Source organism: Dipodomys ordii, unplaced genomic scaffold, assembly GCF_000151885.1.
Source record: "Dipodomys ordii isolate 6190 unplaced genomic scaffold, Dord_2.0 Scaffold5, whole genome shotgun sequence".
Taxonomy (NCBI): domain Eukaryota; kingdom Metazoa; phylum Chordata; class Mammalia; order Rodentia; family Heteromyidae; genus Dipodomys; species Dipodomys ordii.
In genome coordinates, this window is record NW_012267221.1 from 12,328,561 (window position 1) to 12,343,036 (window position 14,476).

General features: G+C 39.0%; 1 protein-coding gene across 5 annotated transcripts in view; it reads right to left on the reverse strand.

Annotated features, from left to right (window-relative positions):
* Positions 1-9,452, reverse strand: part of Rbms1 (RNA binding motif, single stranded interacting protein 1) — a 225,942-nt gene extending 216,490 nt beyond the window's left edge. For all 5 annotated transcript variants that reach the window (XM_013029950.1, XM_013029927.1, XM_013029944.1 and 2 more), the window contains exon 1: positions 9,227-9,452. In XM_013029950.1, coding sequence (XP_012885404.1) covers positions 9,227-9,301 — 75 coding nt within the window. In that variant the 5' untranslated portion in view covers positions 9,302-9,452. The remainder of the gene's footprint in view (positions 1-9,226) is intronic.
* Between the last annotated feature and the right edge of the window lie 5,024 nt (positions 9,453-14,476).

Below are 14,476 nucleotides of genomic sequence, written 5' to 3' on the forward strand. Positions count from 1 at the left end.
TTTTTAATCTGTGTTCCATGGAAAGACACTAGGTTAAAAAGCAGAGGCAAATAGGAATATGTACCATCCCCTGATTCTCAGGTAGTTCTCAGCTTACCCAGAAGTTATAAATCCTCAGGTAGAAAAAAAGAGAACTGATGGAACAAGCCAGTTTAGACTTTGTGTTTTCATTCACTTCTCATTACTAGACAGGAGCCATGGTTGCTTGAATCAGGGATGTGGAAGGGAAGGAAGAAGGGTGAAGCTGAAGTAACACAACCAGTGAGCTAAGGATGAACACTGTTATCAAGTGTCACTGCCATTGGGTTGCTTTAAAAAATGGCAGAGGAGCCGGGCGCTGGTTGCTCAGGCCTGTAATCCTAGCTACTCAGGAGGCTGAGATCTGAGGATCGCGGTTCAAAGCCAGCCCGGGCAGGAGAGACCGTGAGACTCCTATCTCCAATAAAACCACTAGAAAACCGGAAGTGGCGCTGTAGCTCAAGTGGTAGAGCGCTCGCCTTGAGCTGAAGAGCTGAGGGACAGCGCCCAGGCCCAGAGTTCAAGCCCCACGACCGACAAAAAAAAAAAAAATGGCAGAGGAGCAGTTATAGGACATGAAATTCTATCTGAGTCTATCTTGAGGAAGGAAAACCAGATTGGGAAGGTATTTTAGGAGTGAGGGCTCCCAGGGTCTGACCCCTACTGGAGGTCCCAGCACCAGCAGCTGGTTTTGCAAATTCCTGATCCACCCCTGGTCACAAGCCTTATCTCCCATCTTCCTGAAACCCCTTCCCCAGTCCTAAAAGCTCAAAGCACTATTTTAGGACTATATGGCAATTCTGTGTTCCTATTCCCTTAATGAAGGCAAAGATGGATTCCTGGAATTTCAACTCTGAGTACTCACTCTTCTCTCCAAGAAACACCCCCTGGTTAGGTGATGTGGTTCTGTGGTGTACTGCTATAGAAGTATGTATGAATTATAAGGTGAGTAACTTTTACAGGCTCTTAGGGATTGGCTTATCATGACATACATGAAAGGAATTGCAAGTTTTCAAAACCACTTGACAAGTGAACCATGTAGAATAAGACCTACTGGAAACATATCCAATCCAACAAGTCACATTGAGAACAAGAAAAATGTCAGCTGGTAGCCAATCCTTTCTGTGTTAATTACTTTTTTCAAATAAAGTGATCGTGTGGAATAAAATAACAACAACAGCAACAACAAAAGAATATTTGGAAATTCACTTTTTTTGGTGTTCTTTTTTTAACTTCTATTTTAAAAACAATGAAATGGGCCGGGAATGGTGGTGCATGCTTGTAATCCCAGCACTTGGGAGGCTGAGACTGGAGAATTGAGAGACCCAGGTTAGCCTATCTCAAAAACAAAACAAGAACAGTAAGAAAATAAAAGTAATCAATGCTGGGCTGTATAAAAAGCAGAGTACTTTGGGGATATATTTCAGCTAATGACTTAAAGGTCCCGTTTTCAGCAAACACTTCATAATTGCTGCATTTGAAAAAATCCTATTCCATGAAAAACCCAAGCTGCTATTGAGAAGACAAAAATATAACTGATGGTCTTGCAAATTTCTAATGAAATTTAGACCAAATATTCTACCTGAGACTTTATTAGATAAACTATGAAAATATTTCCCCAAGATTTCAGAGGAAAACAAGGGCTCAGATCTCCAGTATGAAATATTCTCCCAACCACAGCTGAAAAATCATGATTTAAAAATATCTAACAAGGGAAGTGGCGCTGTAGCTCAAGGGGTAGAGCGCTCGCCTTGAGCTGAAGAGCTAAGGGACAACGCCCAGGCCCAGAGTTCAAGCCCCACGACCGACAAAAAAAAAAAAAAAAATATCTAACAAGGAAGAGTAGAGAGTTACTTGAGAATAATATAGATGTAAGCTTGTAATATAAAGTTCATTTTGCCAACTTTTATTTTTCCCCTAAGAAACACAAGTTAAGAACAAAATGTTTTATGGCAATATCCATTCAATTTTGCTATTCTAAGTATTCAATTGTGCAACTCATAGAAAAATACAACCAGTATTTGTGAAATGGGCTCATACTTGCAGAACTGGGAAGATGATCCATTTTTCCTTCAAGACTAGTGAATGTTATTTATAACCTCTATGCAATGATCTCATTTTGTTGCACAAAACCTTTCCCTGAAATTATTATTTGTCTGGGACCCAGGAGCCCAAATGCACAGCACATGTTCAGAAGCCAGCCAGAGAGACAGACTCTGAGTCCCACACTGAGGCCAAGAAGTGGACAGATTGACTCCTAAAGCATGAGATCTCATTTGCAGAGGCAAAGAAAAGCTTATTTTAGAAGAATTCATGTTAGATAAAGAGATGTCTACAAAAGATCAGAAATAATTTTTAAAATATATTTTCAGAAAAAAAAAACCCACAGGCTCCCATTAGACGGCATCAATGTGTAGATTGCAGGCAATGACCTAATTAGAAGCCTTTAAAACTCAAAACTTATTTTCTCTCCATTGCCATAAGCAAAGCTAATGAGTTAGGAGAAAGAAACATCATTTTAGATAGTTTAAAACAGTAAAAGTATTTCTGTACACCATTATGTCACCACTTAAAGATACATTACCACCCTGTTATAACACTAAATAGGTTGGCTTAACAGCACATTTGTAATCATAAACTGGAAATAATGTAAAATAAAATAATTGAACTTGAGATTTCAGGAAGAAAGACTTACAGTACCAAAAAAATGTAATTAAAAAAATTCTAAGTGATCTCAAGACAATTACAAAGTGAAAAAAGGGGAAAAATTTGGTTATCAATTAGAGACTGTTTTATGCATTTATTTACATAAAGCCCAGTTTCTTTTTAAAATTCTCAGATTTGTTGTAACAGACAAGTCTCAGATCTCAGCTACTGAGTTAGTTAGGATTACAGGGATAAAACATCTCCATTGTGCATAATAGTTTTAATTCCCACACAAATCCCAGTGCCTTCACTATCAGCAGAACTTTGGCTGGTATATTGCCACCTGCGTAGACTATTTAGACAATATTTTTCACTTATTTGTTCTATTGTGTTTATTCTATCTTCTCTGGTGGTTGGGGAGTTGCTAGAAAGCAGGGGTCAGATATTCTACCCGGTAACTTCTCCCAATGTTAAGTACAAGGATAGGGCATTAACTTTCTCAGTTATTACAATCCACCGGCAAGTATTTTACCCTTTCCTGAGTCCCATGAGTTTCCAACAAGCTACCACCTTAAAACATAATCTAATTTCAGAATGCAGATATTACAACTAATATAAGAAATCATCCACCAAGTGATGACTATGCATGCTTACAATACTTATGGGCAAGTGAAGTACGTCTAGTAGCACACGATGTGATCTCTCTCTTTTTAGGCTTTCACCATCCAGAATACTGCATTTATTCTTCATCTTCTAAAATAAGAGATATGTTCATTTAAGAACTGGCTAGAAGATAATGTTGAGGTCATGGCCACGCTAGTATTAAGTCTGCTCCGTGACGAGCTCTCAGTGTTTGTTTTTGCCCTCTCCTCTGGTTCTCTTATCATTTTGACACGTGTTTTCCAGTGCTTGTTTGAAAAATTAAAATGTTCATATAATTATGTTAAGAATAGTAGATACATTAGGCACAAACAAAGAATCAGATTATGGGAGATATGTGTCAGTTTATTGTTGGCTTAGCTATCATATTCCCTTTACACTTTTCTTTTTCCCTCACATCAATTAGATTAAGAAATCTTTAGTTTCTATTATCAAATTTGTGTGTGGACTCAAGTTTGTATGTGTGTGTCTAACAAGACAAGCCATTTTCTCTGTATCACCTGACCAAATAAATTCTCAGTGGTAAGGAATTACTAATGGCTGTTCCTCCCAAGGCAAAGCTGTGTTCCATCTGGTTTTACTTTTTATTTGGTAAAACTACATAACAGAAAAACCCAGAATATTTATGAGTCCCATATTAACATCCCCAAAACCAGTGTGCAATTTTTGAATATTTAGTTTGATCATATACCATGGTGCTGTATTTAAATACATTATATATCACAACTATGTTTTCTTTAAAAAACATTACTTTACAGTGAATACAAATCTTCTCCTTAACAGCAACATGATATATCCCTGGTTTTTCCTACAATATCCTAATGAGATAGATGTAAGCTGGCATCTTCCAATTTAAAATATAGATAGCCAAATGCCATGTTAATATTGTTGCTATAGTTAGTAATGAACAGGTAATGAGAATCAATTCTCAACTTACCAACCCTAGTTTATTATATGTTCGCTATTGCCCATTAAATGAGTAAGTGTTTTCACTATATCTGAAATACACTGGAAAGAAGGAACTTCCTGGAAATTTAAGCATGAAAAGTTCCCATCAATGTTGGCCTGCGTGATAGGGTGCCTAGACAGGCCTAAGTTGCCAGTTCAATCTGTGGACTGTTTTCCTCCTCAGTGTATGGCAGTGATATTTTCCCTAGTACCCTCTTATATTCTTAATAAAGATTGCACAAAAAGACACCTTTTACTCTATAAGTTAAGAATTTGGAAGTCAACATGTGATTTGTCTTAGAGATCTTAATTCAAAAAACATTTGACAGTTCTCCTTATAGGAACACAAAATCAAAACAAATCAGGTTTTATTATGTGATCTTTATTGGTTAAAAAAAAAGAAAAGAAAAATGTGGGTTTCTTTCCAGGCAAAAACCTCTTTAGTAAAAAGAAAAGAAAAAAAATTCTTTTGTCTTTAGCTAAAAGATCTATAACTTAAAATTTCAGCACCTATTAAGTAAGCTAGTATTATTTTAATAAAACATCAACAAATAGAAAGTTGGAGAGATGTATCTAAAACACTTTGTTCTTGAAAACAAATTATATGGAAAATGTCCACATTTAAGTTTAAATTCAGTTTATATGTCCCCCAAATGGGGTGTATCTAGTTATACCCATACTAAATAGCTTATTTTCTATTTTAGTTTTTTTTCACTTCTAGTAGTTCTAAGTTTTACATAGAAAATACAATATAGAAACAGTAACATGGTGATGAATTCAAAGCCATTAGAAAGGACGTTACAATGTTGCACTAGCTTACAACTTCATTTTAAACATTCATGTAACCATTCACATGACCTTGAATCTCCCAATACTTCTTGGAGACATTCACAACATCACACTACACAAATGCAGTTGATTTATCAGTGTAACACACAAGGTTACTAAATTAAAACATTTAAGCAATCCTCAAAGCACTCTATCTCTTGTGCCTTTGTACTTCCTATGCACTTTCTCAACTCATGTATCAAATCATGACTCTTAATTCCTAGGGAATTTCTGAAGGACCAGATCGTTTGATAAAATCCATTTAGCCACAGCTAAGAATTAAGGATTTCAACAAAATGGTAACTGAACATGTGTTCTACTAAAAACATTTTTTTCCTAGTAGGCTTTTTTATTAATGAAATTCCACATTATACACCATTTTTGAGATTTTGAAGCTAAGTTCAGTTACTTTTTTAAACATACATTTACACAAAATAACAAGAACAAATTACAATGTTTTAAAAGCAAACGTTTCCTTCGAATAAAACATATCCTTAATATACAATATAGTATTATATAAGGAAAGTAAAGCAAATATTTATATATTATAACTATGTAGTGAAAAATCTGTATATTGTAACTGTAAATAAAGATGATAAAAGTTTCAAAATGGTTTAGCTGGTACAAAATACGTATCAAGTCACAAAGAAAATTGGGTACTTGCTTTTCATCAGTAAAGTGTTTTAATTCCCATGAATATCTGCATGTATACATTGACTATAATGTATACTTATCTTTCAAATAAGCAAATCCTGATTCCAGGATGGCCTTCACAACAAGTTAGGTTTCTATAGCCACTGGCTGAAAATTGTTCAAATACAAGTCTTCAAGTTAAAACATGAATCACCACTTCTTTTTTGAGTAGGTGAAAAGCAGAAACCAAGTTTGATTTTTTTATAATGTAGCATAAATTGCTTTAAATTCACAAAATCCTTTAGACCAATATGTGCTCATGTTTACAAAGCTACATCAAGCTATTCAGTTCACAGTAACTGTGCCAGGTGATAAACAGGAATGCTGTGATAAGATTATCTTTGGAGGAGGGGAATAAAAAAAATCCCCAACAGCATGTAAAATCGGGTTACTTGAAATCTCTTGTTATTCTACAATAATGTATTGTAAAAAATTTCATGATCTCCTTCATTTTCATCCATCCTGGTCTATGTTACTTAATGCTTAATATAGATATATTATTTTGCTGGTGATTTCTTTTTCCTTGCAAGGATCAAAGCATACCAATATGGACATCTGCACTAGTAGGGCCCATAAATGTTATTTTTTAAAAATATCAGTACAGCTAATATTTTATAGGAAAAACACAGAATAAATTTGTCAAAACAGATGATGATTAGATTAAGGCAAGAAACACAGTTTGGCATCTTCAACTTTTAAAAGTATGGTAACAATATTCATCTTTTTCACTTTTTATTATAAAGGCAATGTGCAGAGGGGTTACAGTTACATAAGTCAGGTAAGGAGTACATTTCTTTTTGAATAGTGTCACCTTTCCCTCATTTAACAGTAATTATAAGTGCCATATTAATTGTTATCATTATTATTATGATGGGGGAAAAACACAAAAAGCACATCTGTCTATTCCTCCTGGATTCAAGAAAATCCTCTGTACCTCTTGATCACAAATGAAAGCCACTTTGAGAGATATTCCTTATTTTTTAATATACGTGTCAAACAGAAGTTTAAAACAACTAGGACTAGTGAACACATTGCTGTACTTTAAACAAAATGATGCCTCTTGCTTCAAGAAGAAATACAGGCAAGGATCATCCCTGTAGACAACAGATGCTAAGTGAGTCTCTTAACTCTTTATTACACTTAACTTATTATTACACTACAAATCAAATGTCTCTATATTTCAAAATGACTCATACAACTAGTATATTAGGTAAGGGAAAGGGGAAAAAAAGAGTTGTGTGTTTCAAACTCTGCTTTTCTAAAATTTGCATGTGATCACTTCTCATTTGTCAGAGATGCAAACTCTTTTTTTTTTTACCATAGGGAATTTAGATTTAATTACTAAGTTTTAATATCACATTATATAGGTCAAATGAGGATGTGTACCTTTCTCCTCAAACAAAGGGATTCAGAGTAATAGGAGTTCGGGTTTCATAGGAGAAACAGCAAAATATCTTTTGAGAATGTCATTTACCGTAACACAAATCAATATTAACTGCTTTATTCAGGAAGCACGCTTTCAGAAAATGGGCCCTAAAGCTTTCTGGGATCCGACCCTAATTACTCGAGCAGGCTCTTGCCAGTTTGTCTCTCTTCAATTATTTACAGGGGTGGTGGGGAACCAAATGGCATTGCATTAGCTATATTAAACATTATGTATTTGGTTTGTAACTTACTAATGGTACATAAAAATTACCAAGGTGAATGTGCTTGTAGAAACATAGCTTTGTCTTCTTCTTCACCTGAGTGTGCATATTTATTATTCAGTTAAGTGTTGAATAGGCTGGCCTTTAGGCACCCAATACTGCATAATTTAAACTAGTGCATTAAATATATAACACATCTAAAAGGCAGTGCATTGATTACGCTACAAAATTTCTTGGAACAGCACGCACACACACACACAGCATTTCCTTCAAGTTCGGTAGGTATTCTTGAGGCTACTGCTACTCTGTTCTCTGATGTATGGGAGATAAGATAGGAACTGGAATGGCATGAAAAAAAAAGACCCCAAATGCTAAGTAAAAAAAATTCTGGCCTAGATGCTGACAAGTGTCCTTTTTTCTGTGGACAAATGCAGGACTATGTTGTATGTACAGGACAACAAGGACCACACACCTTGCAGGGAAGAAAAGCTTATCAAGATTGAATCAAAGATTCTTTTGGTACCAGGCCAGAAATGACCATTCACCAGTAGGATCACCTCCTAGGCTCTACTGAAGAAAGTTCAGCCGCTGGCTCCATCCATACCTGACTCCTTTGTGAGCTAGAAAGGCACTGGAGTTGTGCTACATGTTCATGTCTGATGGCAGCCTGTGCATCCACCTTTTGCCTTCCCCTCTAGTGACAGAAGCTTACAAATCAGTGAAATCTCCAATCTTCAAGGGCCCAAGTAATTTTTAAAATTGGTCCGAGAGGCATCAAATGGTCATTAAAATAGAATAAACCCGTTAACAAGGTAGCTATAGTCCCTAGAAATGCAGGCAGAATGTGTATGGCTGGCTGCTTGTCATTAGCTAAGTGTGGCTGCCAGGCCACTTTTGAAAAGGCACCACCATCGATCTGTGGTGAACCTATGATGTAGTTTGTTGTTGCTGTTGTTTAAAGGAGAGAACAAAAAAAAAACTAAACACAAAGTCACTTCTTTCTCTCCACTAATTTCTCTCCATTGTCCCCCTTTGGGGGGAAAACAAAAACAAAAACTACAGAGTACATGAAAAGGGACGTCTATGAATGCTGTAGTGAACTTTGGCCACTTTTCTACCCAAAACACCGGCGTAAAAGTAGAAATGAGTAACCAGGTGAAGTGCCACACCGCAAAGAGATCAGAGGCGGTGAGGGTCGGACGCGCAGGGGCGGAGGCGGGGAGGGAAGCGTCCAGCCCACCCCCCTCGAGCCCGGAGCCCGGGGCGCGCGGGAGGCAGAGGGGCTTGGGTGGGGGTGGGGATGGGGGGGGTCAGGTTCCCCAGTCGTTGGGAGGGAAGCAAAGAGTTACTGATCTTAGGGCAAGGCCCTGGACTAGGCAGAGGTCGTCAAGCCTTGCCACCGGCGGGTGCGGCTGCGGGCCCCTGGGTCCCGCCGTCCGCCAGCCTGCGCTTGGCAGGGGGGAACGCCACTCAGCCCCGCGACCCCCTCCCCGCCTCCCAGGCCAGGGAGGGGCTGTCGGCTCTTTCCTGTCTAGTCTCTGCCCCCGCTGCTTTCTGTAACCTGATCCCCGCAAACCGCTCCCCGGGAAGCCGCCGCCCCGCGCGCAGCCCGCCCGGTTACACCAGGGCCAGGGCTATAGTTAGCAACCTTCCATCAAGTCCAGCCGCGGGCGGGGGGCTGGCCGCGCGCCCCTCCCCAGGCCCGACCGGACGCGCGCCTCCGCCGCCCCCCTCCTTGAGCGACCCTGCCCCCTCCCACCTCCCCCCCCACCGCACCCCACCTTTACCTTCGCCTGCAGATACTGGGGGTAGTAGTAGGCGGCGTACTGAGGGTACATCTGCTGTTTCCACACTTTGCCCATGAAGCTGGAAGGGAGCCTGCCGTGCAGGGTCGCGGGCACTTTGGGGTTTCCAAGTCTCGGTCTCTCCAGCCTCTCCCTTTCCGGAGGCGGCGGCGGCGGAGGCTTCAGCGGCTGCTCCACCTCCCAACCGGGACCAGACGTCCCCCTCCTCCTCCTCCACTTCGTCCTCCTCCTCCTGCTCCTCTTCCTCCTCCTCCTCTTCTCCCTCCTCTTCTTTCCCCTCTTCTTCCTCCTCCTTCTCCTCCTTCTCGTCCTCCTCCTTCTCTTCCCCCCACCCCCCCGCTCCTCCTCCTCCTCCTCTTCCTCCTCCCTAGCAGAGAAAGACACTGCAGAGCGCAGAGGACACCCGGGACAGGGCGCTCCCAAGGAGTTTCCTCCGGAGCCCGACTGCACCGGGGCTGCCCAGGGCTGCGCGCTGGCGGCGCTGGGCTCGGGCGGGCGAGCAGGCGGAGCGGAGCCGGGAGGTGATCAATACAAGTGGAAAGTGCAGCGGCGGCGGCGGCGGAGGCGCGCAGTGCCAGCCGGCATCTGGGGTGGGTGCACCCGGCGGGGAGAGGGGAGAAGGGAGAGGGGCCGGCGTGCGAGGCCGCAGGGGGGGGGGGAAGGGCGGGCGGAGGCGGGGCCTGGACGCCGCGGAGCTCCGGACCCGCTGGAGGTGAGGGCTGAGTTTTCCCCACTCCTCACCTCCCAGGCTCCTCGGAAGGTCGGCTTGCAGGCCCCCCGGAGCCAAGATCGCTTTGTGTTGCGGGTGGGGTGGTTGGAGTTGTGGTGTATGTCGGATACCCGATTTAAGTTTTTATCATCTGAAGGAGAAAGGGAGGTAAGGTAAAGAGGAAATCTGATTAAACTCACACTCTGTTCCCCCCCCCCCATCCCTTGCTCAAGGATTCCCTCTCCTCCCTCTCTCTGTCTCTCCCAGTCTCTGTCTCCCTCCTCCTTTTCCCTCTGCCCCCCTTTCTCTTCCTCCCCCCACCCCACTAAGGAAGGGAAATTATTTAGTGCTGGAGTAGAAATACCTGGGTTCTGTTCCACCCCTACATTAGGCTAAGATACAAATTTTCTAGGTGACCTTGGGAGGTTGCTGTTCTTTGACTGGGGTGTCCTAGATGTAAGAGGAGAAAGGAGAAATCATGCCCTTCCTTATAAGGGTTTAGTCAAAGCTCACTGTCTGTCTGTCTGTCTGTCTGTGTCTTTCTGTCTCTCTCTGTCTCTGTCTCTCTCTTTCACACACACACACACACACACACACACACACACACACCAAATTGAAGGATCCTGCTGCTGCAAAGAGGCAGAATGCTATCAGAGGACACAATATAGACATCAGCTTTTCGCTGCCTCTTTCTAATGCTGCCAGACAGTCTGTCAACTCCCACTCATGAGCAAGGAAACTCCCTTAGTTTGGAATATTTTAAGGCCATTTTGAAAGTCACACCGGCATATTGTTGCAGTGTGCTTCAGTGACACATAAAATCAATCTCTCTCCTCTCTCTGTTGCTCTCCAGCTCCTAATTGTTTCAGCTCTAGACAGCCCCACATGAACACTGGTTTAGTTCACTATGTAACTGGTTATAATTTAATGGAGTTAATTGGTCCCTGAAGTTGCCTGCAGAAGACTTTTATATTCTAGCTCACAAGGAGAGATCATATGAAGTGGTACAATAAGAAAAAAAAAGCCCCAAATTGCTGTCCTTGCACAACTAATAAAAAAAAGTGCAAAATGTACTTAGTAAAGAAACCTTGATTACTGTATTTTGTCATTTTCATTTTCTGGTAGTCATTTCTTAATAGCACATGGTAAATAATAAAAAGTGCAACACCAGAGTTTGTTAAATTGTTATCTTTATATGATTTGCATTTTTAAATCGGTTTGATAAGATACTTTCACACATGATGAAACAGTGATATAAAACCCTTATCTTTATATGATTTAGGCAATTTCTAAGTCATATGTGTTTAACAAAAATAAAGCCAATGTAACTCTTGTGAGAACATTTGGTGATGACACGAGGCAAATCATGACCCCCCTCATTACCCTTATGATATCCTAGAAAGAAACTAGAATGCACGGGATTTTTCCTATATAACAGGTACTGCCAGCCAGTTTTAAAAGTTTCTTAGATTGTTTCACTATGAGGTCATTTAGTGTTTTTGAGCAGAGAACTAGCATGAACCAAAGAACACTAGGAGTGATCATTTGGAAGATGAATAAAGAAATAAGAAATAAGTTGTGTGATTTGAAGGGAGATGGGAAATTGCCAAACGGTTCTACTTACTGTGCATTTTTTTTACCCTTGATGAAAAAAAAATTAGCCTGATTTAGAGAGACTAAAAGCAGACTTAGCATAGAAAGAGAGGGGGGAGGGAGTGGGAGAGAGATGCTTGAGTTAGACAGAGATGACCATTACAAAGCAGTAGAGTAGGAATGAACTCTGCTACAAATATTCTAGGTTAAGTGGCTAGCCATATGAAAAAGAGGAAATCCAAGCCCTACTTCACCAATGCCAATGTTGAGGGTGGAGTCCAGGTGAATTCAAGACTTCGATATGAAAAACAGAATCATGAAGCTGTTAGAAGAGAATAGAGGGGAAAGCTTGTTGACCTTGATGTAGGGATGTATCTTTAATATGATAAGCATGAAAGCAAGATGGTTAAATTTGACTTTATTAAAATCAAGAAGCTTGGTTTATAGAATGATTGTATAAGAAGAGTAAAAAATAATTTTTAAAAGCCACAAAATAAGTATTGTGCAAAAATCACAATAGAGCTTATTTAAAAATAACCTGGAACCCCAAAAAAGAGAAAAGTCTTGTTTAGAAATAATGAGTGCATACTTACTAAGGAGGATAAATGATGTCGATGCACATTAGCATGTAAAAGAGCAATTTCAAAATAAAATAAAAATAAGACGTCATTCTACATTTACCACTAGACTGGCAAAAATTAAGAATTTTGAAGATAAAAAAGCAGGTGAAGAAGGGAGAAGTAAAGTTGTTAAAAAAAACTGCTTCCTGGATGCCGTGTTTTACCCATCACTTCGGAATAAAGCATGGCCCATTTTTTATTTGTATAAACCTTGCCATGCAGTTACAGGTGTATACCTTGAAGAAATTCTTCCATTGTGCGTCAGATGAAATACACTAGAATAGTCATAAGACACTGAAGAGAACTCAAATGGAGAATTGGTGAAAGGGTTTTAGTTGGCACACATAGAAAACTACAGCAGTACCATCACAACAATCTAGACCATTTCAAAATTTATACTGAAAAATGAAACAAGTCCACAGACTGCAATATGCATAGGCATGATTCCATTTGTGTTAACTTCACAAACAAAAACAAACAATATGTGTAAGAATAAGCATATAAATAAATTTTAAAACAAAGAATACCAAAAGGATTATAACATAAGATTTAGAATAACGATTCTCCCTGAGGGAGAGAAAGAGTTAAGGGCTTAGGGAAGAACCAAAAGAGATATAGAAATGATAAAGTTCTATGTTTTGCTCTGGGTTGGAGATTATATAGGAATATTCTTCAATATTTTTCTTTAAGTATTTCATAGCCTTTTTGTGTTTCTGCTGTGTTTCAAACTGATATATCTAAAACAAAAAATAAACATTAACATTAAACATGTTTTCAAAGAAATACAAAAGCAGAGCGAAAAGGATGATGACCCTTCCATGACTATCATTCAGCTCTGCACTGCCATTTTTCTGTCTCTCTCTGTCTTTCTGGCTGTCTATGTACACACACACACACACACACACACACACATTTTCCTTAAAAGAAATGACAACCATGGTCATTTTTGTCTTAATATCATCCATTCACACATTAAAAACTTTCAATATAGTGCTATTATCACATCTAATAACTTTAATATTTTGTTAGCAGCAGTTAATATATGGTGATCATTCCTTTTCTCCAATTATCAAAAATAACTTTTTGAGGCTAGTTTATTTCAATCAGGATAAAACAAAGTATATAATAAATTGGGTTTATATGTCTTGGAAGTCTATTTTAACATATGAAAGTTCACTTCCATTCATATCTAAAATGAATGTTTATTTGTTGAAGGATTAGAGACATTTGTGTCATTGACTTTCCAGCGTGACTGCAACTTCATAGTACACACTAAATTATGTGATAGTTACTACTCAGGGTTTGATTAGGTGCAAATTTATATTTCAGAAAAGATTGCTTCCTAGATGTCATTGAATAAAATAGAGGATGTGATGTGGATGACATCAGGATATGGAATGTCAGATTGTCTCACTTTTAATGATGCTACTAAGACCAGACAGAAGTTCAGGTGTTATCAGTGTTATTTGTTCATTATAAATTTCCCCATCAACTCACAGGTAAGTTGTAATGTTCAGAGGTGTTGTCTATATCATCAAGAGTTGCAGAATTGTGGTTTTCTCTCCTTTACGTTTTATTAGTAGCTTACAAAAGTTATACAGAGGGGGATTTCATTATTATATTTCCACACATGTTTACAATAAGTTCCAATCAATCCAATTTTATTATTCCTTTTGAATTTATTGGATGGAACTTTCCATCTCCCATTTTCTGGTCGACTTGAACTACATCTAGTACAGGACACACAGACTAATTTTACTTTATTTGTCAATTTTCAGAATAATAACTTGCTTCCATAGCAAAGTAAATTTGGAAAATTTAATGTGTACTAATTGCTTTATCCTTCTCTTTTAATACCCAAATTGTCCTATCATTGGTGGATTTGGAACTCTTTTAGATTGTCTCCTGATTCTTTTTACAAGATCCTAATAGACTTTGATAGATTTTGTTTTTTTTAGAATTTTAAAATTGTCCCAGGTCCTGACCTGTATCAGACATTGTTCTACAAAACTAGATCAAATCTTTTCTTTTCTTTTCCCTTCTTTTTTCCTTTCTTCTTTTTCTTTTTTAATGAAATAAGTAAAATAATAACAAAAAATTTAAACATGTTCTATTTACTTACTACATTTGGAGAAAATCACACCTGGGACATTTTAAATGAAAATTTGTGCCACAATGTTTCCTAGAAAAAAGAAAGAGTCACTGGGTGATTTTCCCCTCAAAAATTTAAGTTCTCCTAATACCTTCATCAACACTGAAGCAGCATTTTCTAGGAGTAGGACATTGAGTTTATAGAATACTTAGTACTTG